Here is a 27906-nt window from a genome sequence, read left to right as displayed (position 1 = left end):
CCTGCGGTTTGTGCTCAGACCACAAGCCACCCCATTGACTTTAAAGGGAGAAACTCCAGCTGGAGCTTCCTCAAGAGGCGGACGCCTTCGGCAAGGATTGAGAGGATTTGTCAGACTCGCATCGTGGGACCATAGTACGGATCCACCATTTCCAAGTTGGCCTGGTCTTGCCTAAGACCAGGAAGGTATCGACGTGCAGGAACGATTCACACAGGGGTAGTGCTACTCCCACATACATACACTTTGGGTGGGTGGGTGTGGCTCTGTGGACACTGGGGTGGTTAGGTTCCCAGGGCACCCTCAGTACTTTGGGGGAGTTCCACTGGAGTGGTGTATATTGTGTGGGTACTGTATTGTGGGGGCCGTGTATGGCTATTGTGATATCAAATCAGCTGTATTGGCATGACGAAAGAACATTTCAGTATTGCCAAAGCGTGAAGTAGAGGGTGGGGGACAATAATTAATTACACGAATACTAGGGGGTAGGGTATAATGATTGCAGGGTATATTGGTTATTTAGTTGTCAGTAAAGTTATACGTGTCTGTCTGTATTCACTGACTGTATTCGTTCCTGTGAGGGGTTATCCTACAGAATATCTCCCTCGCTATCACCTACTTTATGACATACACATTCTGTCACCTTCCTCTGTAACCCTCTCCAACCTCCCTTGTGACATTGACACGCTGTGACTCCCTTTACCCCCCCACCCCCCTTCCTTTGCTGTCACTTGTCGTGTGACATGAACACAAACTGTGACAATTTAATCTGGTATTAATCTTAATCTAGGACCCTCACAGGTGGAGGCGCTGTATACTGAACGCGATCACCCCAGGCTCCCAGTGGCGGAGAATTAAGCCTCCTGTACGCCAGACAGGTATTCCACACGTGTAGTTCCCTTAGACACGGGGAAAGGAGGCTACATATTAAAAAATTAAAAGAGTGGATGAGGCAGTGATCTAGGCTGAGATGTAGGGTGTTTTGTGGAAAAATCACCATGGTGGCATAATTAGCTGTCCTCGATTGTGCCTAAGTCATTCTCTCCACTTCTGCGAGAGGGATAAAAATAAACTGTAACATCTGCAATTGTTTTCTAGCCCCACCCCCTTGTATATTAGCCCCCTCATGTTTTCTAGCTCCACTCCTGTATAGTAGCCCCTCTCATACTAGCCACACCTAATGTGCAGTAGCCCCTCCCGTCATGTAATCTAACCCTAACCCTTATATAATATCCCCTCCTATTAATTTATCTTGCCCCATCCCTTGCATAGTAGCCCCTCCCGCAACATTCAGTGGCTTTTAGCGTTGCATCTCCCGCCATATTGCTCCACCCTTTCATTGTTTCACCTCCCGCCATATTGCTCCACCCTTTCAATGTTTCACCTCCCGCCATATTGCTCCACCCTTTCAATGTTTCACCTCCCGCCATATTGCTCCACCCTTGTATTTGAGACCCACCCCTGCCCGTGACTCTGCAGATTTGCTTTCCGTTGGCGCCCTTCCTCTGACCCCGCCCCTCTCTTCCTCTGACAGGCGCTATCCACAGGCAGCTTCTCCCTGTCACGGGGTCCTCTGTCAACAACAAAAATGGCGGCGCCCTTGGGCAGGTTGTTGCGTTGCGCATCAGGATTGAGCGCTCGGTATGTATGGGGGATCGCAGGTCATAGGGAGACAGGTGCGCGTGACCCCATTAACCTCCTCGCAATGCGCTGTAACCCCCCCCCCCCCCTCTCGGACACTGAAGGTGTTAAAAGCCAATGATGTTGACAGCACCTTTTAGGTGGGTGGGAGTTTGGACGCCCCCTCTCGGAACCGGTGGGGGGGTTTGCCCACCCTACGTGAGGATTTGCCCACCCTACGTGAGGATTTGCTGCATTTTAATGAGTTGGGGAAAGGTGGTTCTTTGTAATCTGCCATTTGCGAAATAGGAGGGCGTGCGCCCCCTGCCCTCAAAGATAAATATATCAGGACACCCCATAGGGGGGGGGGGTGGGGGAGAGATCTGTCTGTGTCTCGAATTGTCTTAAAGCAGTGATTCTACTGGCATAATTAATGGCAAAAATAATTTTACATTTATTTAGCATTGCGGCGAATTGATTCAAACCATTTGTCGATACAAATATAACCTAACTGCTCTGGGGATGTGCATTCAAAGGTAGTGGTAGTCTGGGTTTAAGAATGAAAAATGCAGTGGTTCTCTGGGATTATTAACTTTCAGTGTCCTAATGATAGCTGTATTATTAATGAGATCTGATAATGATCAACTGGTTGGTGGGTGTAATACTACTCTTGTGCACTGTGTGTATTCACATCTATAAATACATGTTTAATAGGTAATGTGATATTTGCATATAGTAAATTGCAGGTGTTGTGCCTCCTTTTTGGAGTAGTCACTTACCTGGAAACTCCTCTTTCAGACACTTAGGCTACGTCCATGGCAGGGGAAGCCGCGTGGACGCTCCGCGCTGAGCCCCTGCATCCTCAATGAGGATGTCTTTAGAGGGGGCTCACGTGAGCGTCCGCAGGCGTCCTGAGGCGTTGGAATTTTCAGCCGACAGCAGAGCCTGTTTCTCAGCGCACTGTCGGCTGAAAACCTCCAATCACAGCACAGCAACGTCACGTTGACGTCGGTGCATCGCGGGCTATTGGCCCAGTGACGTCACTGCTCCGCCTCCCCCATCACGCACGCTGGCTCGCCTGCCAGTCCATGGGATCGCTCCTGACCGGGCAAGCGAGCCTCAGCGTCAGCGCGGAGGAGCGTGGGCTGAGGCTCTATGGATGTAGCCTTAGATGGCAAATGGTGTACCCATTTGTATATGCCCTATGTTGCAGGATCTGGTGTACATATTTTTATCTGTGAAATGTTAGTGGGTAAGCTACTGTTTTCATTAGCCGTGTGGTTGTGACTGTGATCACTGCTGAAATGGTATTCTTTACCGCAAATCTCTCTCTCTCTCTCTCTCTCTCTCTCTCTCTCTCTCTCTCTCTCTCTCTCTCTCTCTCTCTCTCTCTCTCTCTCTCTCTCTCTCTCTCTGTCCTATCTATCTGTCCTATCTATCTGTCCTATCTATCTGTCCTATCTATCTGTCATATATATATATATATATATATATATATATATATATATATATATATATATATATATATATATATATATATATATATTGTGTGTACACACACACACAGTGGTTGACAAATCACCAAAAAATCTACTCGCCACCTAGTACCAAACGTGTGCTGCTTGGGCCAATATTTACTCGCCCGGGGGTTAAATCCACTCGCCCGGGGCGAGCAAATATATAGGTTTGTCGAACACTGTATATATATATATATATATATATATATATATATATATATATATATATATATATATATATATATATCTCTATCTCATCAACTAATGCAAATGTATTGGGGGGCGCACTTGTATGGTATAGACCAGACTACTAGAGATGATGCTGCTATCAGAATACCTGTAAGAAGGGACACTGGACATAAATAAAATGATAGACACACGCAATATATGCAACAAAATGTCTTTTAGTGGCCCAATGTTTTGGCTTCTGCTCTTGATAAAGAACCTAGATTAGACGGTAGCCTAAAGACACTTTTTTTTTTTTTTTTTTGCATGTTTTTGATGTGCCTATCCTTTTGTTATATTTAAGATTCCAAATCTTAAGAACTTGCTGGGGGGAAAAAACTAGCAGCCCACACATACATTGTTAGGGTTATAAAGTAAGTCGACACATGCGCAAGTGCCAATTTCCTGCAAAAGTAGCCTGGCTTTCTTTCTCAGGCTGGGAGAACAGGAGTCTTTCCTCTGGTAATAGAAAAGGGTAAGCACGTATTGTGGCTCCGTAGAACCCTTTAAAAATGTTGACTTTGTGCAATCCCTGCATACAGTACTTAAAGCAGCAACCTCTCCCCCAGAAGACTATATATAGGGTTAACTGCTACAATATTAGTAACCTGCACCGAAAGCAGGGGTGCGCAAACTTTGAATCCTACGCTCCCCTGTCTGCACTCCTCGCACCCCCCTCCTTACCATGTCTAAGGTGTCAAATGACGCCGCGGGGGTCATGTGACGTCACGTTACCATGGCAACGCAATATCACATGACCCCTGTGGCGTTATTTGACGCCATGGCGACGTGTCGCCGGAGACCAGGTAAGTGAAGTTGCAGAGGTCTCACATGATCCCATGGCAGCACAGATCTGACATGCCGGGGAAGATCTTGCTCAATCTACTCGGGGTTAGGTACCACTGGAATAGGATTTTGTAAATATTTTCTTTTGTAATCGTACAAATTGAGGTCTTGGAGGCTGCCTCCCAGACATCCTTCCAATCATCCATATCTAGTTGTAGGTTGAGGTCTGTACACCACTTTTTTGCATATATGCGTGGCTTGGTTTCTCCGATGTAGACTCTAACCCCCTATAGATCCCTGAGATCAACCCCCTCTGGTAGGAACCATTGACGCAGAGGGACTCAAATTTGGTTGGTTTGGGAAATTTGGCATTTTGGGAGAGCGCTATAAGAAAGTACCTAATTTGAAGGAATTTAAACGGGTTGAGATCTCGTATCTGATGTTTAGTTTGGAGCTCTTGTAAGGACAAGATTTCCTCTTTCTTCAGCAAGTCTGCTACCCTCCTAATATTGAGGTCTTGGAATTGTTGAAATTGTCTTTGAGAAAACCCGGATTTCCCGCCCGGGTGATCAAAGATGGGGGTAAGTTGAGAGGGGTTGGACGACAGGGCATACTTCCCTTTGTTTCTAAGCCAAATGCCCCACGTACACCTCATTGCCCCAAGATCATATTTCCTAGACCCTTTCTCCCTATCGTTCCGAGCCCATAGAATCGCCGACAGGGGTAAAGGCGCAGCGTAGTGGGATTCTATCTCAAGCCAACATGATGTGGCCGGGTTGTTATTCCAAGTCACCGCTTGGCGTAGCTGGGCTGCCTTGTAGTATCTAATCACGTCAGGGACCCCCGGTCTTCCACCCAACTTGGGAGATAACAACACAGACCTCGGAACTCTTGGTTTTCGGTTATTCCATATAAATTGGAATATGTGGGCCTGTATATTTTTAAGTTCAGACATGGGAATGTCTTTAGGGAGCGTTTGAAAGAAATATAGAAGTCTAGGGAGGATGTTCATTTTGGTTGAATTGATCCTACTGTACCAAACCAGGAGATTTGGAGTTTGTTCCAGGACTCTAGATCCTTTTTGATTTGGTTAAATAACGGGGGGTAATTAGCCTGGTATAGAGAATTGTAGGAATTTGTTATTTTAACTCCAAGATATTTTATCTGGGAGGAGTTCCATCTGTATTTATAGTTTGATTGGAACATCTTCAAGGTCGGCTCTGAAAGGGATAGATTTAGGGCTTCAGATTTGTCTGTGTTAATTTTGTAATCTGAGATTCGGCCAAATTGGTCCAAGAGTCTTTGGAGGTTGGGAATGGTGGTATGGGGATCCGTGAGTGTCAGTATAATGTCATGCACGAATAGCAAGATTTTATGTTCAGTCTTGGCAATCTTAATGCCCTGTATTCTTTGATCGTTTCTGATTTTGGCTGCCAAAGGCTTGATGGAGATCACGAATTGTAAGGGCGATTGGGGGCAGCCTTGTCTAGTGCCATTTTTGATCTGGATTGGTCTGTTAGTCCCCCGGGAAGTTTTATGTATGCTGTGGGGTTTTGATAGAGGGCTCTAACAATATTATATTTTAATTCATGAGTTAAGTTATGTTCTAAATTAACAATATAAAACATCCACAAACTCCAAATATTGTTTAATCAGTAGACCCAGTAATAATTACAGCATCTTTTATTTTTCGAGCTTGTGCTGCAACTTCAAAGGGATGACACTCTCGGTCTCATTTTTCAAATGTTACCTGACATACTGTACACTAGCAAAAGATGATCTTGTATGTTACCTGTGTCTGTGCAGTGAACATCTCCCGTTTTCCTTCCCACATTTATTTTACTTATAAAATGTTTTACCAGGAAGTGGTATACAGAGTTAACTTTCGTTTTCAAGTATGTCCTGGGCACGGAGTTATAATAACAATACATGGTTACATTATAAGAACAGGGTTGCACAGTCCATTCAGATATTTCATGGACCGTTAGAGTTGGAATATTGGGTACAGGAATAAAAGGACTGGTGAGTTTCAGATTGAAATAGAGCAGCTTTAACATCCGCAAACGGCTCACACCCTTTAGCTGCCCTTCGGCTGTGTCCGCCTTTGGGGTGACGCAGATGTAGACTGAAGGTATTCAGATTGAATGCAGCTGTGGTTTTTAAAATTTCTTTGTCCTCCTGGGTCATTAACAGTCCAGAGGAATGGAGCCCCACCCCATATAAATCCTGCGTTTCCAGAAGACATTTTTTGGGGGGTATTTGGCATTTGTGCATTGTGTAGTATTCTAGTTGTTGTTATTTATATTTAAGTTCTAAAACTTTTCATTTTAGCAATATAGTAAAGAAAGTAACTTGGTCCTACCTAGTCATGTTTGGGGTGTTGTGTATGGAGAACGATCATTCTGCGATAAATAAGTAAAACATTCAGAGCTCCTCATTAAGGCGGCAATCCTCCCGTACCGCTCTTTTTTTCCCCTGATTGGATCTGGGGGAGGGGGGATTTCCAGAGCTTAACTGCACTATTTTCAGCTCTGGGGACACGCTGGTTCACGAGATACTTACAGGTTAAGTCACTGGGATTACGTTCTGGTTTTTATAGGACATTTAAATGGCAGTCCAATTGGGAGCTGTACCATGATGTTGCGGCTTGCTTTTGGCCATGATATGACAGCCCTTCTGTTCTGAAACTTCACTGCTGTGTCTCTGGACCTGTAACTCCCCCAGCGCTAAAAACGGGGGAGTTAAGTTCCAGGTCGAACCCATCTGTTTAAAGAAAAGAGTATGGGGTGTTTGGTACTTTAGGCTACACAATAAATGATCTTTTCTAGAAGACCAGGACTATATTAACTATGCCCAGGACATACTTGAAAACGAGAGGTAACTCTCAATGTATTGCTTCCTGGTAATACATTTTATAAATAATGTTATATCGTACCAACATAACACACACTTGTACTTGTACTTGTGTCTTTGATCATCTTCAAATGGGACACAAATTGGAAAGGGAAGTTTTGTTTAACGCAGCCAATACAATTTAAATAAGTCTTCTGCTTCGTTCTGCAAATTAATATTGATGTAACCTGTTCAGTATTCGAGGGGTCAGCAGCGCATTGTTTCCAGCATGTTGTTCAAGGATAGTGTTAATGTATATTTTGGTAGGGGTCCAAAGTTTATATGTTTAAGAATATATGCTCCATTTTTGTCAGCTCAGGTACAATGTGTATAGCTGTAGGGAAAAGTATAGGAACTCTGTTTTAACACAGAGAGCAAAAGTCACTGCTAATACAGTTGCTCCTTGCTGAGATCAAGCCCCATATATCCTGTTTGACCAGAATCCTGATATATTCAAACTGTCTTGTCAGCAATGTACGATAGCCACGGCAACTGGGGGTTAGCTGACAGAAAATAGCTTTGTTAAGGATAACTATAGCAACGACAGCTCGGCTGGGGGGTAACTGAAAGGGATATGGCATTCTTAAGGATAACTATAGCAATAACAGCTGGGCTGGGGGGTAACTGAAAGGAATATGGCATTGTTAAGGACAACTGGCTTCTGTTACGTGTACATGGCACCTCGGCAACCTGAATGAATTGTAACTATTTGACAACACCCCGAAAAAGCTATAAGAACTGATCTATATGCCTATTAAATCAGACCAGTGAGTGAGAACGATACCTTGTGTCCGAATTATTCACTTTTCTCCAGGCGCCTGTCCAGCTATCCTGTCCAGCACATTGAACCTGAAAGGGACCTCCCGGGAGGCAGTCTAGTCCACAGGGTAGACCTGGTACCGTAGGCGGAAAGCAGACCATATTTTCAGATAGTGCCCGAGTAACTGTGTGTAAATCTGGAAATGTAATCGATCAGTTATTTTTGTGTGCGCTGTATTCTAGGTTGTACCATCAGCCCCTGAGAAGTGAGCTCCACTGCGCAGCAGCACAGACACTGTATCCGTTTGCTCCAAGGAAACCACAGCTGTCAGTCACAGCATGTCGCAATCCAGGTAGCTGCTTGTATTCCTGTAATAGTAATATTCATTAGTAGTAATAACCCATGCAAACTGCTGCCTTGATCTCCGATTAGTAACGTTATACCGTAGCTGCCACTTTTACAGGTCATTTGTTTCAGATGTGCTTAATTGCCTTGCAACTTAATGCCCTGCAGCTCCTTGGATTGTAAGCTCTTTGGGGCAGGGACTCCTTTTCTTTTTGTTACTTTTATGTCTGAAGTGCTTTTTCTCATTGTGTGGTGTGTATATAGGGGGGGGGGGGTTGCAACTGGGGCGAGACATTTTGGGGTGGGGGTTTAGGAAGGGGGGAGAGCGCGCAAGGCCTCTGTATGTCTCTTACCTTCTCTCTGGCGTGGAGTCCAATTACGCTTCGGGGTCAAATGGCAACGCTTTGTCATGGCAATAGGATGACGTGACATCAAATGATGGTGCCGGGGGGAAGAGCAGGCAGGGGGCACAAACCAAAAAGTTTGCTTACCTGTGTTATGTTATGTTGTGTATTACTTCTGTGAAGCGCTGTGTTATGGATGGTGCTGTATAAATAGATATACATACAAAAAAATACATTAACAAAAAAAAATCTGTTATGGCACATATTCCAAAATGGCAGCTAATAGGGCTGTTTTTAATCAAACAAAAATAGTACATTTTTACTAAAAATTGATGATTTCTCCGTTACCATGAAAAAAAGAGCAAGTAGGAAGGCAATTGATACCAACTCCATGGGACTGCACGTTTTATACCTTTAAACAGGGGTGTGCGAGATTTTTCGGGGGGGGGGGGCGGCGGCATCTTGGCTTCGGTTGCAGAGGCCTTGCTCTCTGCCCCAAGGCATTTTAATTAAATGCCGGGGACCGCGCGTGGCCTCCGTAACTCAGTTTGCAGAGATTCAGCTATGACAACGCGGGTCACCTGTAGTCACATGACGCTGTGGCGTCATTTGACGCCACAATAAGGTAAGGAGGGGTGTGAACACTGCGGGAGACCAGGCAGGGGGGTGCAGCAATAGATGTTTGTGCACCCCTGCCTCACAAACATAGGAAAAGTCAGAAATGCCTGTATGCTGCTGGAAAAGTTGTTGCTGTTAGAAAAAAGTTGTGTTCGAGGCCAGACGGACCATGAATTCACCATTCACTTTGCTTTATGCCATTGTCTCTGTTTTTTCAAATAGTGTCAAACTGTACAATTCGGTCCTATACTTCCAAAGAGAAATCTTCAGAAATGTGTTTTTGGTAGCATTTTTAAGTGTCTTACAAACACTTTAAAGTATGAGATCTGTAATGGTCCTTTGGCTTAAACCTGTTTAGAGAGGAGCTTAACACAAAGTGGAAAGTTCATACAGTACTGGGCTTTATTAATGTTTAAAACATCTTTCCTTTTATTCTTGATATTAAAATGCTGTCTAAGAAGGAGATACCCTTCCTGAACAATGTCGGTAATTGATGTTCCCTTCTGAGCATGTTATTGAATAGATGAGCAAGTAGACTCATTTCACATCCGTAGATAGATTTCTGAAGATTATCCGAGTTCTTTCCCTGTTTTCTGTGAATGAATGGTTTGAATAACATGGACAAAGTTCAATGTGGGACGTTCCTTGAATGTATATGGACTGCATTAAAGGTGTGTGCAGCCGGTACAATAAATGTCTTTATTAGCTCAACGTTTCAACCTCACAATGGAGCCTTTTTCATGAGCCTACACTGAGCCGAAGTGTTGAGCGAGTAAAGACACATTTATTATACCATTTGGCGTACCTGTCTTTTTGACCCTTCTATATAGAACAGTTTACTGCAGTAGCACCTGCTCCAATACTTTGGGTTATTACAGTTATTGTGTGCCCTAACTCTTTTTTTACTATCTATCAAACCGTGCTAATGTTAAAGGGGGAAATCCAGTTGGGAGATTTTGGTTATAGTAAAATAAGTAACCATGAACAAGGTTTTAGGTTAATGAAGCTGAGTTAAATGAAGTGTTTATGTATGGTTAGTATGTATTAAGAGGCCAGTATGGTGCCCATTGAAGTGCTCCTGCTCAAATAGTGGTCCTGTAGTAACATGAAACGGTTGTCTCTGTCTAAAAGATGAGCGCAAAAAAATGCTTCCAGTGGCGTAATAAAATGTAATCACTCAATACAAGGTAAATAAAAATTGCACTCACAATTTAATTGCATAAAAATCGCATGTTAGGAGTACAGGTCCTTAAACCTAGAAGAGTCCTTGTCTTGGTCTGGTGAGTAGGTCGCTTCCTACCGCGGAGGGTGCTGCCCAGCATCCTAGCCGATTCGGGGTTCCTTTCCATCTGGTCTCTGGAGGTGCTGGTGCCAGCGCTGATAAAGTCCTCATGATCTGATTATACCCCTGAGGAAGTTGGTGTCCCACAAAACTAGCAGGGCAAAACCAATTGAGGCAGGCTTGGTTGAGAGGTCATGAGGACTGGGACGTCGGCATCTCCAGAGACCAGACGGAGAGGATCCCCGAATCAGCTAGGATGCCGGGCCGGACACCCCGCCTTAGGAGGAAGCAACCTACCCACCGGACCAAGACAAGGACTCTTCTAGGTTGAAGGAAATGCAATGATATTGTGAGTGCAATTTTTAATTTACCTTATATTGAGTGATTACATTTTATTACGCCATTGGAAGCATTTTTGCACTCCTTCATATATATCTATATCGCCAACTACACCTAAGGTGACTACCTCACTAATAAATACTGATTTTATTCAATGCTAAATACTAGAACCAAATGTGTGTTTGAATCACTTTTACCAAAAAAAATTCACTTAATTGCATAACTAGTTCCATGCAAATATGCAAAACTGTAGCTGTGATCAACCAGTGTAAATATAAATCTAGTGATATTAATAGAAGTAGAATACTAATGTTACACTGTGTCAATGTTGATAAGTTTAAATCTCGCAAGGTCAATGTTACCAAGAGAAATAGAAGTCCAATTGTCCATGATTGACAAAAAAACAGATATGATACTCCTCCAGTTGTCCTCAATGGACAAAAGTCCCCACTAGAAACAATTGTATAAAAAGTCACAGGAGTTTCAAGGCTGCTTTTTACAGGCTAACCCAAATCCAGCAACGAAAATCTTAAGACAAGCGCTTGCTGCATAGTGTAAAAAGTATAAAAAATTGTAATCAAGACCAAGGACAGAATAGATACACTCACAAAGGTAGAGTGTCAAAGCTCATATTTTGAGTGATTCTCAATCACCAGCCTGATAAATAAGGTCGGATGTAGGTGGGTGTTGATTCCTTCTTCTGAACAGCCAGTTGGGTTGACTCCAAGGCGTTCCTGCAGTCATCTTGCGAATACCTCCAGCACTGAGATCACGGGATGACGTGTGCACCGCCCCTACACGTTTCGTCTCATAGATTGCGACCATCAAGGGATATCGTGATGACTGGATGACGTCCTTTAAATACCTGTGCATCAACACAGTCACCAAATGAAAAGCTGCTGCATATAAAGATTTAACTGAACCAGCTGCAGACAGCGTCACTGTATGCAACATTTGTACGAAATCAATTGAGCCACACAGAGCCATTCAATGTTATACAACAAGTAAAGCACAAAAAATACATATGATTATAATATAAACCGAAAATATAATATTAATAAAAACAATATTCATTAAGCTGGAGATGCCATGAGAAATGAGACATTGCATAGATAAATATTATATCGACCCTAGATAGTAAATAAGGATCCAGATATACATCTCTGCCTTGTGTGTAAGTGAAGATTAATCAATAATTGTATGATGACAGATGAAAGTTATGACCAATTTGGTCCACAGAAGATGGCAAATGTACTGTAACTGTGCTATATCTGATTCGTATATTGTATTCACACAATAACAATGTAAAAATCCCTATTGGGGAATTTATCATGCCAAGAATTAATGGTAAATGACGAAAATGTTAATTCGATAAAGGAACCATAGCCATTAAAATAGAACCAAATATCACACCAGAGTGTTGGTGTCCAAATACGCATTGAAATGCTCCGGTAAATAGTAATGAATGGTGTAAAAAAGGTTGCTGGTGCACCCTATCGTGGAGAATGGTTTTTACTCCTACCCCAAAGTAAGGAAGGTCATTGTATTCTTATTTGGACATTATTGTACCTCCCCACGATACCTGGAAATATATAAAATAAGGAAGAGGGAGAAAAGTAATCCATACCTGTACTTGTTTTTTTTTTTTTTTTAAAGCATTCATTACTATTTTTTTTACAGATAAGGGAATGAAATCTACATAACTTCAATGAATTATCCTGTTTATTTGGAGTCCACACTGTGCCACTTTATGGATTCTAATGTTATTGATAACTAAGTATATTGTTTCTTTAAAGTAGTAATACCAACTATTCTTCATAGTAAGCTGTACTGTACTTGCATTACTGTATACTGACTATGCCTATTATTTACTGAAACAAGTGATTTGAATGCTATAAAATTAATATCTGGGTATTTGAGCGAGTCTACATTGTCACTTTATTGATTCTTATGTCATTGGCAATAATGTATGTTATGTTTCTGTAAATGTTTGGATCATTGTGTCATTTATGTATTAATGCATGTTTGGGTTTCCCAGAATCCTGTGCTGCAGTGGAAGCACTGTATGCTAGTTCAGTGGTGCGCAGACTATTCGTGCTGCACCCCCCCTGCCTACTCACCTCGGTGCTTGCGCCCCCCTCCTACCTTCATTTCTGGTGTGCGGGGGTCATGTGACATCACGCCATGACCCCGCGGTGTCCTTTGACACCGCATCGCTGAAGACCCAGCTGGCAGGAGGTAAGTTACATAGGCCTCACACCGCCACCTGGGGGTGCGCCCCCCCAGTTTGCGCACTGCTGTGCAAGGTGATGGTGAAAGTCAGGGTTGCAGACCTGTCTTAAGACGTGAATGTGCTCACAAGTGATCTTTTTATGAGAGAGAGCGCGCTCTTATCAGCCTAGAAATCCCTAGACCAACCCTGTGACGCGAAATGCCTAGAGTTATTGTGGTCACCACGTTGTGATGTAAGAAACTGTGATGACAGACGCCTGACGCTGCCACGACGATGCTGCAAACAGCCACACAGTTTTAGCTGGGACATTCTTTGCTCTGGTGTAGTCCCGCTAAATCCATCCTACAGCCCGGTGTCCGCAGCTTACACCATCAGGTCCTCCGTGTGGGGAGATCATTTGCACATGATGTACTATCATCTTTTTTTACAAATGTAAGGTTTTTTTTTTTTTTAACTTGTTTATTGAATGATAGTGATTTTATATTTTTTATTGATTCAGTCTTTCCATGCGCTCTTTTATTCATATGTCGGTTGTCCTCTAGTTAACCCCGTTGATCGCACGGAAATATGAGCAGTAGGAACGACTGTGTTTTGGATATTGCTCGCGCGCCAACTATAAGACAAGCCTACTTCATCCATCAAGCGAGGACATGTACAATCAAATCATTATCATAGCCTTTAGTGATACAAGTGTTTTTTAATAAAGCTAAAACAATGGACAGACAACTGTTTGACAAGTGACAAATCCGAGAGACTGGCTAATTCTGGGAACAATAGTTATTCTTCTACTTGGGCTAATTATGGGCCTCCAAAATGTATTACTAAATGTAATCAAGCTGCTGATTCAATTAAGGGTGTTCTCAACAAACATTGGGACATTTTGCTAAGTGATCCCATTTTGGGCCCATACTTACCAAGACAAGCTCCCATTGTATTCAGGATAGCTAGCAACATCAAAAACATTCTTGCACCCAGTAGATTTTGAGAGGTTGGGATGATTGCTCCCACAATACAAGCAATCTCCTATGGCAATTACAAATGCTGCAGGAACCTTTGCATTTATACCAAAAAAGTTAAGGATTACATTTACTGTTTATATGCAGTATGTGATTTATTAGAACGGTGGTCCCCAATATGTGGGATGTACTTTAAGTACAGTATGAGATTTCTGGAACATAGGCGCCTATTAAAGGGAATAATGTGCATAGCCTTTCCAGACATTTCCTACTTAAACACAGCAAGGACCCTCTGTCCCTCTATCATGGGACTTGACTGTGACAGGTTTAGCATACTATGAAAGAGGAAGAATGGCTGGATTTACAAGTGAGATACTGTCCCTAGGGGTCTCAATGTGAGTGTTCGGACACAAACACCCCAGTGTGATATATTTGGTTCTATTTTTCTTGCTATGGTTCCTTTTTTCTTTGAGATGACTATTTATCCATTTACCATTAATTGTTGGCATTATAAATTCCCCAGTTGGGATTTTTACATTATGGTGTGAATACAGTACACGAATCAGATATAGCACAGTTACAGTACTTTTGCTATCTTCTCTGTGCACCATATTGGTCATAACATTCATCTGTCATCATACAATTATTGATTTATCTTCACTTGCACACAAGGCAGTGATGTTTATCTGGATCCTTATTTACTATCTAGGGTCCATGTAATATTTATCTATGTAATGTCTCATTTCTCATGGGATCTCCAGCTTTTTAATTAATATTGTTTTTATTAATATTATATTCTGTTAATTATTATATGTATTTTCAGTGTTTGACTTGTATAACATTGCATGGAATACAATGTACAGACTGATTTTGTACCAATGTTGCATACCATGACGCTGTCTTCAGCTGGTTAAATTGAATGTGCACCAGCTTTTCATTAATGCACGGGTATTGAAAGGACTTCATCCCGTCATCACACTACCCCTGATGAAGTCGCGATCTATACAACGAAATGCGTAGGAATGTTGCGCATGTCATCGCACCAGTAGAGGAGCACTGGGAGGTACGTGATCTCGGTGCCGGAGGTATTCGCAAGATGCCTGCAGGAACTCCTTGAAGTCTACCCAACCGGCTGTTCACAAGAAGGCATCAACACCCACCTACATCCGACCTTATTTATCTGACTGAGAATGATTCTCAAACATGAGCTTTGACACTCTACTTTTGTGAGTGTATCTATTTTATCCTTGGTCCTAATTAAATCTTTTTATACGTATTTAATGTGTACACACACACACACACACACACACACACACACACACACACACACACACACACACACACACACACACACACACACACACACACACACACACACACACACACACACACACAGTGTTGAACCTCTTCAGCTGTATCATTAAGTGCAATTACTTGTGATTTTTTTTCTTTTGTACAGATGCCTAAATGTCTCTGTAGTCTGTTTTTATTTTTCATATTTAAAGGAACAATCCCACATGTCTAGTGGAATCCATACGAAAATTAAACTCCCCTTTCAGCTTTCACTCATTTTCTCCCTGTGGGGTCAACAATGCATATGAATACGTTTCTTCTCTCCCTTTATCTGATGTCACTAATGATGTCAGCGTGATTAGTTTAAACAAATCTACTTAAAGGAGAAAGGCACGTGTCAATGATTTTACCTGTATGGGCAGCAATTTACAGTGTTGACAACCAAAGAGATTGGGGAAAGATTTTTAAAAAAAAAGACACCTTCAAAGCATTTACGTACAATGCAGACCATAAACCTTATTTTTTTTATATACAGAACTCAAACTAATGGTTTCTCTAGAGCTGAACTGTGCTATTTGTTTTGCTTTGGTTCCCGATTTACCGGTATAATTTCCGCTGTTTTCCTCCTCTTTAGGGAAATCAAAATGGCTTAACAAAACACAGAACCCCAGCAAGCTCTTTTTGGAAACCCCTGAGCCCCCACAAAATATATATATGTATATGTGTCAAAATGGAGTGCTATTGAGCGTGGCATATGTGTAGAACAGACGACAGAGAAGCCCAATGCTACATCCAACATGACAGAAATACACAGTAAAATACTTATATATTCTCTTGAAATAGGGTCATTTAGTTTAACCCTTTGGCCAAAGCGTTGTAAGCTTGCGAGCCACGTCAAGGCAGACACCTGTTCGCAAGTCCTAACACTACCAGATAAAATACTAATATACCTCTATTAGGATTAAAATTCTCATTTACCTCTATTAGGAGGGAGAAAGACCACAGTGGGTCTATATCCAGGTTTTAAGCCCGCCCCTCCCCACTTCCCTAGTTTGCAGGTTCCTCATTCTGCTGGATATAGACCCACTGTGGTCTTTCTCCCTCCTAATAGAGGTAAATGAGAATTTTAATCCTAATAGAGGTATATTAGTATTTTATCTGGTAGTGTTAGGACTTGCGAACAGGTGTCTGCCTTGACGTGGCTCGCAAGCTTACAACGCTTTGGCCAAAGGGTTAAACTAAATGACCCTATTTCAAGAGAATATATAAGTATTTTACTGTGTATTTCTGTCATGTTGGATGTAGCATTGGGCTTCTCTGTCGTCTGTTCTACACATATGCCACGCTCATTAGCACTCCATTTTGACACATATACATATATATATATTGTGGGGGCTCAGGGGTTTCCAAAAAGAGCTTGCTGGGGTTCTGTGTTTTGTTAACCTAAATGACCCTATTTCAAGAGAATATATAAGTATTTTACTGTGTATTTCTGTCATGTTGGATGTAGCATTGGGCTTCTCTGTCGTCTGTTCAAATCAAAATGGCTGCCAAATCTTGCAGGTGCTGCGGGCTAGTAGGAACCTGCAGCTTAGTGTGCATGACGCAGCTTCCTATTAGGTGACCATTTAAATTTTTACTGGCGACAAAACCAGTCGGTATCTCGGGAACCAGAGCAAAAATAGGGATTGCAGCTTTAAACATTTATTTAAAAGTACTCGCATTTATCTGATTTTGTTTTAAACATCATGTGTCACCTACATTGAATCCATGCAACATTCACTTTGGTCCTAAAAGTGACTGCACCTTTAACCGCATTGAAGTCTACAATGGTATTTTAACTTTTAAAGTGGCAGCTGTGGTTCTTTAGGGTTGTGGGGCCTTACTAGTGACCCGCTCTTGTTCAGGCAGGGTGGGAGCACTATCTTGCATCCGGTATTGTTGGGTGTGTAGTGTACGTAGAGTAGTATTGCCCCAATCTTTGGCAGAGGTGTTTTCAACACACTACACTCCTGCTACAAAATGTGCAGGGATAACCTTTAGGATGTGATGAGATCTTTGATACGTTCTCTGCTCCCCTCCTAGTGAGATGCATGTTCATCCAGACTCAAGACACGCCAAACCCCAACAGTGTCAAGTTCATCCCTGGGAGAGCCGTTCTGGAAGAAAGAACCATGGATTTTCCAAACCCTTCCGCTGCCTACTGCTCACCTCTAGCCAGGTAAGGTGCACGCAGTCGCCGACACTGAAAGGAAGAGGTGAATGTTTGTAGGAAGGGGGGTGAGCAAGTCATGGTCGAAGCCACAAGAAGAGATGCAAGTGGGGGAAAAAAATTGTCTGCAATGTGTTTGCGGATTAGTAGTTAAAGGTGCAATCCATGGTAGCTGACCCAAAAATAAGTTTGCAAATACTACTTAATCTAATTGATAAATATAACTGCTTAAAATACAGCTCTAGCTGCCTTGGGGAAGCGTTTTTCAATAGTGTTTTCTTTACCCTCAGCCCACCAGAGACATAAGGGGGCTCTGCCTGTGCATACTCTTGAACAAGCGGTGACCTCAAACAAAAGGGAGCAGCCAGAGGAAATCATGCCCCTCCCAATTGTCAGATCAGTGTCCACAAATTGAAGTAAAAAGAAATTATAAATAGGTTATAAAAAGAAAAAGGTCCCTCGTGCTATCTGCGCTCACAAATGGAAGAATTTAAAACATAACTTTTAATAAGTTGTTACTATTATGAACCATCAATACAAATAAAATAACCTAAACTGAGTTCCAGTATTAAATTAACATTTCCATAAAAGACCCCTTACTGGCCACAGTGATGAGATGCATTTTATGAAACTTATGTTTTTAAAGTCGCAATACAGTTCTGTTTTTTGTTTGTTTTTTTTTTATTACAAGATTGAAGCAGGGGCTGAACTGTTGGTTTCAACTCCGGGGACCCCCTGCTTCCTGAGATACCCCCGTAGGAGGTGCCAGTGTCTCTCTGTAGGTAGCAGCTTCAACGGGGCTTGTTGGGGGCTAATATAATGGCAGTGTTTAAATGTCACGCTGGCCAATAGGAAGCTGTGATGTCATCCCGTGTGTCTTCCTATTGGTGTGCGTGACCGGGACATTTAATCCTGCGCAGAGATACCGGCAGTCCCTACGGAGGTGAGTATCTCAGGAAGCAGCTTCAATCCTAAAAGTATTAATAAAAAAAAAAAAAGAAAGGGAAAGCAGGATTGCTGCTTTTGGCCAAGTTTATAGTAACTGCGTCGTTGCGCAGCGTTGTAGCAAGTACATGCACTCCATCGCGGGTGCCCATAATGGGCGTGATGGCGACAGGTGACGTCACGCAGTCTCGATTGCTAGAAGTCAAAGGATTTTTACTTTTGCAGCGATCGCTGCATGACGTCAGTGGCGCGTGAGCGGTTCAGCCAATGAGGGCGAACCACTCATGGCCTGGCCTCCGCCACGCCCACCGGTCGCTATCTCTGGTCTCCTGCACCAGAGTGCAAGAAACGCTGTGGCGACGGCTGGCGTCACACGGTCGCGTCGCCGTAGCCCCTTCTATCTCGGCCTTTGAGTTGAGCTTATGAGAGAGACCTTAATACTCAAAGGTGAATATAAATTTGTAATAAAAACGAAATCTATAATACAGTGAAAGTACTAAATGAATAACTCTGTTGTAATTGCAGTTGCAGCCACCCAGATCTGTGTTTATATGGATCTGGCTGGATCTGTAATTGTTACAAAACACAGAGAAATGCTTATCGATCTCCAAAAACACCACAATTAACATAGAATCCCATGGTGCATAGGGAATATAGGATATAGGAGCACAAAAATCTAGTCTGGATAATGATCCAAGATGGAGAAGAAACCCACTATTGCATTCTATGGGGGCAACAAAAGATGGGACCATGTATAATCCCAAGGTGGTAGCCTAAGTGCCCAACGACGCAAAAAAAAAAAGATTTATTGGGGAACAATAGATAGTGTAGCCTTTAAGTGTAGGGGATATCCAAGTGTATTAAAAATAAGGTTAGGGTGACACGGTGTTAAAGAGGGTTGATAGGGCTCCTCTAAGGCCCACCACAGGTATCCCAGATGCGTAGGAAATATAATCCCCAAATTAGTATGGTATGGGGTATAGATAATGCCCAATTGGCATATACATGGGGTTCCTGTGACGGCGCTCTGGTGATAAGCTGAATGAAAGCTGGTTGTTAGAAAACACTTTATAGATATGTCAATGGTGTTACACATTCATGAAATGTAACAAAAAACATACATATAACAACATCACCCAAACATATAGTTAAGCTGTCAGTCTAAAGAATAACATTGCAATAGCAACAGAGTATGCGATCATGGATAGTGTGTCTGTTTCATGCTGTGTCTGTTTTACACAAGCTTTACTCAGACACACTATCCATGATCGCATACTCTGTTGCTATTGCAATGTTATTCTTTAGACTGACAGTTTAACTATATGTTTAGGTGATGTTGTTATATGTATGTTTTTTGTTGCATTTCATGAATGTGTAACACCATTGACACATCTATAAAGTGTTTTCTAACAATAGCTTATGGGTTAAATAGACAACACATAAAGATCAGGCTTTTCCCAGCGATTTTAGAAAGTAGCTCTTGTATATATATACCTGAGTATATCTATATCTATAACTCACTCACTCACCCTCACACCAGAGCTGCTTTCTAAAATCGCTGGGGAAAAGACTGATCTTTGTGTGGTCTATTTAACCCATAAGCTTTAACAGCAGGGTGCCATGCATAAGGCTATCTCCACATAGCGACAGTGTAAGCAATGTGTAAAGACTTTGTCCCATCTTTTGTTGCCCCCATAGAGTGCAATAATGGGTTTCTTCTCTAGCTTGGATTATTATCCAGACTAGATTTTTGTGCTCCTGGATCTGTAATTGGCATGTTTAAATCCATTATATCTACTCTTATCAGTTCATTTACTAGATCTTCTGTTTTAATTGTTCTTAGGTTTGCTTTAAATTCACCAAGTTGAATACTCAGTGTGTATGTATTATGTATGTATGTATATATTATGTCATGCAGTGCTATTTCCCAATGGGACTTCACAATTACAGTATAGTTAATAAAATTGTAATTCTAGTATAGTACAGACAGTCCCTGCCCAGGTGATCTTACAATCTATGTTTTTGGTGCCAGTGGCACAGGGAGATAAAGTGACTTGCCCAAGATCACAAGGAGCCACCACCAGGAATTGAACCAGTTTCCTGTGCTTCAAACTCTGTGTCATTGTTTACCATTATTATTGGCTTAATAAGCCGAGAACTAAATTCTCCGCTTTTAAGTAACCGTATGCAGCCAATTGACTTATGGATACGGACTTGCTACTTTTCTGCTGTTATCAGTAGGACAGGGCTAAATTCTCACTGATTTTACAAATGTGTTGCCACTTGGATATTCTCGTGTGTGTGTGTGTGTGTGTGTGTGTGTGTGTGTGTGTGTGTGTGTGTGTGTGTGTGTGTGTGTGTGTGTGTGTGTGTGTGTAAAAATGGGTGTAAGATTTTGGTAACAAAGGTTTAACTCACACATGTGACCCCTTAAACATGTAGCTGCCATTAGTACACTTTGGTCCTAGCCGGGACTATCAATTTTGAAGTAGACCTTTTTAGGAGCAGATCATTTGTGGGCTGGGTAGGTGGAGCAGTCTAGTGGCAAGATCACATCCTTCAAAATGTGTCAACCCAGTTTGAATCTAGATCCGTGCTTCTTATGACCTTGTCAAATCCCTTGGCCTTGTGTGTTTGGGGGTCAAAGTGTCTGTCTGTCTGTCTGTCTTTTTTTTTTTTATACGTTATACTAAAATGTATTATGTGAATGTTTGCGCTGGTATCTCCTTTTTTACTTTTCTCTTATATTGATGTTTTGAGCCATCAACTTATACTAGCTGCATCTTTTCACATATTGAGCAAGAGTTTGCCTAACTGTTTACCATAATTGGAAATGGCGCCATTGAGCGCAACTTTCTCCATTTATCAACTATATAGCTATGTTCTTACCATTTCATCAGTAGTCTTTATTACTTTTTTTTTTTTCTTTTGACAAAAGCATTGTGGAGATATCAAGTCAATTCGCATAGGAGTATTTTACAACCTGTTTTTCCATTACGTTACCAAGAGTCAGAAATCCAAATCATGGAGATTCTAGGTGATTTTAAATGATAAATAAGACGCTGAGATCTATATATACTCCCTTATTATTATTACCTTTTAATCAGGCGTCTTTATTACCTTCTGTGCGTGTTACTGATGTGGCACTTACACAGAACAGCTCTACAGACCATGCAGGGTGGAGAATAGGAAACAATAAAGTAAACCTTATCTGCCAAAAATCATTTGCGCTCTGTTAACAAAAACAAAGACCTATGTATTAATTGTATTTCCTCTTCTATGTTCGACCTGTGTTTTGTAAGTTTTTGATTTTTTTTTTTCTTCATAAATAAACATGACCATTTCAAAGTGGTTTTTTTAAATTGCCATTGTTTTGATAGCCTGTATTTAAAGCAACCCCAGAGGTTTATGCTACCCGAAGCGAGGAGTCCTGGAGCTGTTCTGTGGTCCCCTGATGTCTGGAGACCCCCCCAAGCCTCCATAGATATTTGTAGTCTTCTCCCCTCCCCCCCCAAAAAAAACCAGCACAAACAAACTCCTCCAAATATGGCTGGGGGATCACAAGCTTACTCATGGCCATCTTGAATCAGGAGGGGTTCCTCGACGTCGGGTGACCACACGTGAGCTTCGGGAAACTTCCCGGTTCAGGTGGATCAAAAAATAATAAAAAATCAAGCGGAACTGCTGCTTTCAACAAAATATGTACCACAAATTATTTAAAGTATACGAAGGCACGACAAGATGATTTCAAGCTTGATAAGTCAAGGCAGTAAGGAGCGTCCACTTATACAAATCCTTTTATTTCAAATGGTGCATGGTCTTTGTCAGGAAAGACTAAAAGACCTTATGTTCAGTTTGGAGGGGGACATGATCGGATCTTTCAAATAAAGGGTTTTAACGAAGGTGCAGGAGGGAAGCGCATTTCCGAGGAAAGTGCTAGAACAAGGTCACACTCTGAAGCTGGAGTCTTGGGGAGCCGTGAGGAAGGACTTCTTCATAGAAAGGGTAGTGGATTAGTGGCCTAGCCTCCCAACATAGGTGGGTTATACAGTAAGTGAATAAAAAAATGCTTGGGATGGACATATAAAGTTATCCTAAATATGACAAGAAGCCAAGGATCAAATGGGGTCTGTGGTTTTACCGCAGGTGGAAAAATGGTCAGACTGGGTGGGCCAAGTGGTCCTTATCTGTCATCAAAATCTATGTTTCTATGTGAACGTTTATTTTTACAGACATCTGTTCCGGATTGAAGGGGTGAAAAGTGTCTTTTTTGGGCCAGACTTCATCACGATCACAAGGGTAAGAACAGTAAAAGATATCCCTGGGGAATGTAATGGGGCCATCTAGGTTTAGAATGGTAATGAGTGTATTGCAACCACTTCCATTGAAACAGGAAAGTGAAGAAACAGACTGGAACTTGATCAAGCCTGATATATACGCAACGATCATGGATTTCTTCTCTTCTGGGCTACCTGTAGTGACCGAGGAAGCTCCTCGCAGCGATACAGGTAAAATTTATTCATTAAACTTGCATAGATGACAAGGGTAACTATTAACCACAAGGCTGCAACATCACTCTTGTGTGCTACGGCAATGCTGCGCAGGTCCCTCTGGCGTTAATATAATGCTTACTCATCAGTTTAGTAGAGTGGGGGAAGGATGGATTAGTAATACTTCTCTTCTGTCTGCTGCAATAGCTGCTTTGGAGGACGATGACGAGGTTGTGGCTATGATTAAAGAACTTCTGGATAGCAGAATCAGGTAAGTGGAGCTCCTATTCACTGGATTCTACCAAGTGGCTAAATCTATATCGGCCAATGGTAATTTAGTCAGAAAACGGCATTGTTTGCAGTGGGTCCCGTATGGCCGCTTTGAACTATATAGAATTAGAGTCTTAATGTTTAGCCGGCAGGTTATTCCAGCAATTATTCTACCCAAGAACTGCAGTTGGAAGAGGTTAGATCCGTGATTCTCTACCAGGGTGTAACGGCCTTTGGTCTAGTGCAGGGGTGGTCAACTCCAGTCCTCAAGGGCCACCAATAGGTCAGGTTTTAAGGATATCCCTGGTGTCTCAGCATCTGTGCTGAAGCAGGGACATCCTTAAAACCTGACCTGTTGGTGGCTCTTGAGGACCTGGGGTTGACCACTCCTGGTCTAGTGTCACAAAAATGTGTTGAATCAGAAAATGGATAAAGGATGACAATAGATAAACACTTTAAAGTTTAAAAAAATAAAATGTAAACATTATGATTTTTTTTTTTTTAAATAAAACAACAAAAATCCCAGGAGTTCAAATAGTTCTGGCATCAAGAAGCATGGCCTAAAATGAGTGAGGATGTCGCATTTTGGTTAAATATAGCTTGGTGTCTCATTACATAAAGGTTGAGAACCACTGGGTTAGATTGTGACTTTCACCTCTGCAGCTCCTCTATCGAAGGGAGTGAAGTTGTCTTCGCTAAAAAGTTGAGGTGATCAAATGACTTAGTTCTCATATCGAGGCTGGGATCTGAATTGGCCATTGGAGTTCAGAAGTCGGGTGACATTCCGTGAACTTGAACAGGATTCGGGTCGGTGTGAATGAGCACCAACTCTGCTAACCCAACTTCACATGTTGTGGTCACAGGGTTTTGCAAAGCGGTTAATGGGCTACATCCGAGATGCAGTTAGCACATGAGCTTTAGAGACCAGGCAAGTCTCTTCAGCGGAGGTGGAAAAGCTAAGTTTCCCGCCCTGTCCCTCCCACAGACCGACCGTTCAGGAGGACGGTGGGGACGTGATCTTCAAAGGCTTCCAGGACGGCATTGTGCAGCTGAAGCTCCAGGGTTCCTGCACCAGCTGCCCCAGCTCCATCATAACACTGAAAAGCGGCATACAGAATATGCTGCAGTTCTACATCCCGGAGGTGGAAGGCGTTGAACAGGTAAGGGCAAGTCAGCATTTTTGTGCTCACCGGCCACGGCGCTAATAGCATTTGATCACGGATTCCTACAGAGCAGCTCCATATGTGAAAAGAAAGACACGGCTAATTCTATTCAAACGATTTAGAGCAACAACTGTCCAGGGACACCTGGGTTCTTGAGATGCTTACCGGTTAAGTTAGCATGTTTAAATCTCCCTGCAAACGAAACAAAATGGCTGCCAAATTTTGGGCCAATAGAACGCAGCAACATCGGTTGTGGCTTCCTATTGGCCGGTCATTTAAATCCCCTCCTTTTAAAAACTAGGGACAAATACCGTTGGGTATCTCCTCGGGAAGTAGTTAGTCCGTGCAGCTGAAAATAATGCAGATCATCTCCTGGAGGACCTTTCCTTGTTCCAATCTTGGAGAGGGAACCGCTGTTTTTATACGAATCCGCATCTCAACCAAGAATCTTGCCTGTGACCCAACCCCACGTCTCTAACTTAAGCTCTTAAATTCCCTCTGCTCTTGATAGTCAGAATTAAATATCACTTGCCTTAGCAAGTCCTTCTCACAGTTTAATCAAAATAGATTAAGTGTTACACGTAATTGTTAATAAAATATTAATCATTCAAAAAAACAGTCTACCGTACATATTAACAATTTTGGGGTGGAATCGACCTCACTCTATAAATCAAGGCAAAAATGCGGCAACAGATGTAGCAAGATGTACTTTTTTTTATTATTGTATGCACAATGTATCCCGGCCCCCAAGAGCTCACACTCTGATGTGAGGCACAGGGAGATGAAGCAAATTGCTCCGGGTTACAAGGAGCCGACACTGAGATTTTCGAGCTAGGTACACCCACTTCACTAGGCCCCGTTCTCACCGGTAAACGTGCACATTAGAACGTTTGCGCACGTAGTGTATCCTGGCTTTCCAACTGGTAAATATGTTTGCTGCCTTTGGCAGGACTGAATCGCACACTTGGCATGTTTGCATGGTCCCTTTGTGCTGTCCTGTACAAGGAAGTAGAGCACAGTGCAGATTACCATCAGCAGTCTATTTACAAGTCACAAGAGAGGATGTTTGAGATGAGACCGGTTTTATGCGTGTGGGATCTGCTAAACGTTGCAGCTTTGTTGTGAAGCCTGTTCAGCCCCTTCTGCACTACCAGGCTCTGCAACATTCTCACTTTCTTGGCCTATATTTTCCATAGACAAACTACCGTGCCCTTGTTTTTATTATCCCTGTTCCCTAAAACCTCTTTTACTGGTTTGGGCCACACCCAGGTCTGCTTGTGATAAGGGAAAATCACATGACCGTGCCTCATCTGCTTTGGTCTCATGCTGTTCAACATGTTGTTGGGGTAAACCTTAGTCCCTCCCAGGGTCAATGTGCTAAAGACACTTCTAAGGATTAAGAAATCATTTATATAAAATTCCGTTTGTAAATGTGGAGAGATGAAACTTGGGAGGGGCTGCTCCAGTTTGTCTGATTTGCTCCACACAAGGATTAGCACAGATACGGGGTCTCTTTCTTCCTCCCCTTATCTTTATTGGGTCTAAAGGTAAAGAACACACCTGGTTGACAAACGCTCCACCAGCTACGAAAGGAAATTTGGAATTAATTTCCGGAGAAACCAAAAAAGCCACACATTTTTGTTTTTAGCATGGCTAGATTGGTTTAGGAAGCCTATGTGTTTGGTAACTTGTTTAGAAAATGTCTGTTTATTTATAAAAACGTTTTACCAGAAAATAATACATTGAGAGTTAGCTCATGTTTTCTAGTATGTCCTGGGCCCAGAGTTATGGTGATTAATACAGTACCTGATTACATTAAATGAGGAGAGGTTATACACTCAATTTATAAGTCCTGTATTACTTGAACAATTCTTCTTATAAGGCCATACACTCCTCTGCCCCTCCTTACATCTCAGCCCTAATTTCTCGCTATATACCTGCACGACTCTTGTGTTCCGCTCAAGGATGTCTTGCTTATACACATATATACATACACATACAACTTACAGACATTTTATCGGCAGTTAGATGTTTTGTGAGCAAAGAAGGGTGGGTAGCCGTGCTGGTCCTTCCATGTAGTAACAAAGGAGGGAGCGGGTGTAACACCTACTACTCACTCTCCCTCCTTTGTTACTATATGTTTTGGGGAATTGTAACAGAGCATCTCAAACATCAGCGAACGGCTCATACATTTGGGGAGATGTGTGGCCTCATATCAGAGAGTCCTGATGTGAAGTGAGCACTTCCAGCTGCTAACAGACCCGCCCAGCAAAAGTGAAGAGGAGAAGGTGACAAATTCCAGGTTTTTTTTTTAAGCTTTCTGTCCTTGATAGAAATTATATCTGTCCATGCTGGATTAGTGGACCGGAGCAGTGAAGGGGGAGCATGGTGGGGAAACCTCTTTGGGAAGCTGCATTTGGGGAGAGTTGGGTGGTCTCATCAGTCCTGGTGTGAAGACTTGTTGTTTTTCAGCCAGCTACATGGGATTGCACCTTTTTAAAGATAAGTTTACTTTTGTTCAGGGCCATATATTTTTTGCAGGGGAGTTCCAACACCTTCCATTCTTTCTAAGTATTCTTCTTTTTTTTTTTTTTTTTTAAATATGTGATTAGCTGGCAATTTTATATAGCGGTTACAAAATTATTAGGACGTGGGCTGGACACAATAGAAATGGGGGGACAAATATATTTATATTCACATTTGCCTTTAAAGCTGACTTTATTGTTGTGTGTGTGTCTTTGCTTAAGGTTCTGGCTTACTTTTTCTACTGCAAAACCATAGTTTGTAATTAAAAATAAATTTTTGTAATTTCAAACGCCAATAAAATGTCTTTGTTCCTTTCCAGGTGACAGAAGACGACGATGATGATGAAGACACACTGGCAAAGAGCTAAACTCCCCTTGAACCTGCATCCCTAAACAAATCAAATTGTATAGAATAGCCTGGTACGCTGCACAATTGCACCAAGACAAAATAACAAGCTGCCACCTTCATCCGCATTAGTGGGACGGTTTGCTCTGGATATGTGTGTTATCCTCGAGGTCACAGAACATTTTTTGAGACCCTTGCATCAACTGAAGGGTTACAGCAGGTTTCTTTGGGAAGCGCGCACTCAGACATTGTGTTTTTACGTTTTATTTTCTGTCCCAGTCTTCTAAGCCGGGGTATAAACTCCCCGTATTTATCTGTTTTGCAGAATAAAATTTTGATCTTATCTGATATTATAGGAAAGGCTTTTCTTAAGTCTCCCAAAGTTATTTCCACATCATTGGAATCAATGCAGGGAATGCTGATGGGCTGCGCACATTGTATTTGCAGGGAACTTGCACATTCCCTCTTTGACACAGTGACAATCTGGTGTAGCAAAGAAAGGCATTAATATCTTTGAAACTGTTATATTTGTTATGTCAGTAGCTGAAGATCACGATTTAGAGAGATCTGTTTTTAAAGCGATATCTTCCTTTTTAGCGTGAAAATATCTAGGTTATATCCCCAATCTCTTATTTAATGATGCTGACAGTGTATCCATCGGTGTATAAGATGCTGTATACGCAGAGGTACCAAGAGGTGCAATCTAAGGATTAATGTCCAAGGTTTGGTGTAGTTCGGGAGCAGTAAG

The 27906-nt window shown here is 42.1% G+C and overlaps 1 protein-coding gene across 2 annotated transcripts; it reads left to right on the top strand.

Annotated features, from left to right (window-relative positions):
• Positions 1 to 1493: 1493 nt before the first annotated feature.
• NFU1 (NFU1 iron-sulfur cluster scaffold) lies at positions 1494 to 27506 on the top strand. 2 transcript variants are annotated; one of them, XM_075601307.1, is made up of 8 exons: positions 1494 to 1638; positions 8040 to 8149; positions 17293 to 17428; positions 22597 to 22663; positions 22758 to 22872; positions 23062 to 23125; positions 24110 to 24284; positions 27133 to 27506. In XM_075601307.1, exons 1-8 carry the CDS (start codon positions 1586 to 1588, stop codon positions 27178 to 27180), a joined length of 768 nt encoding a protein of 255 aa, XP_075457422.1. In that variant the 5' UTR covers positions 1494 to 1585; the 3' UTR covers positions 27181 to 27506. The 2 variants fall into 2 exon arrangements, with proteins under 2 accessions (XP_075457422.1, XP_075457423.1); XM_075601308.1 differs by lacking the exon at positions 1494 to 1638 and adding an exon at positions 1744 to 1778.
• The last annotated feature ends 400 nt before the right edge of the window (positions 27507 to 27906 follow it).

The sequence above is a fragment of the Ascaphus truei genome, chromosome 5 (genome assembly GCF_040206685.1).
Source record: "Ascaphus truei isolate aAscTru1 chromosome 5, aAscTru1.hap1, whole genome shotgun sequence".
Lineage (NCBI taxonomy): Eukaryota > Metazoa > Chordata > Amphibia > Anura > Ascaphidae > Ascaphus > Ascaphus truei.
This window is presented reverse-complemented; position numbering and strand designations above follow the sequence as displayed.

Coding starts and splice junctions, on each gene's coding strand:
- NFU1 (XM_075601307.1), top strand. CDS start 1,586: ATGGCGGCGCCCTTGGGCAGGTTGTTGCGTTGCGCATCAGGATTGAGC. Junction 23,126..24,109: donor CTTCTGGATAGCAGAATCAG/GTAAGTGGAGCT, acceptor TCCCTCCCACAG/ACCGACCGTTCAGGAGGACG. Junction 24,285..27,132: donor AGGTGGAAGGCGTTGAACAG/GTAAGGGCAAGT, acceptor GTTCCTTTCCAG/GTGACAGAAGACGACGATGA.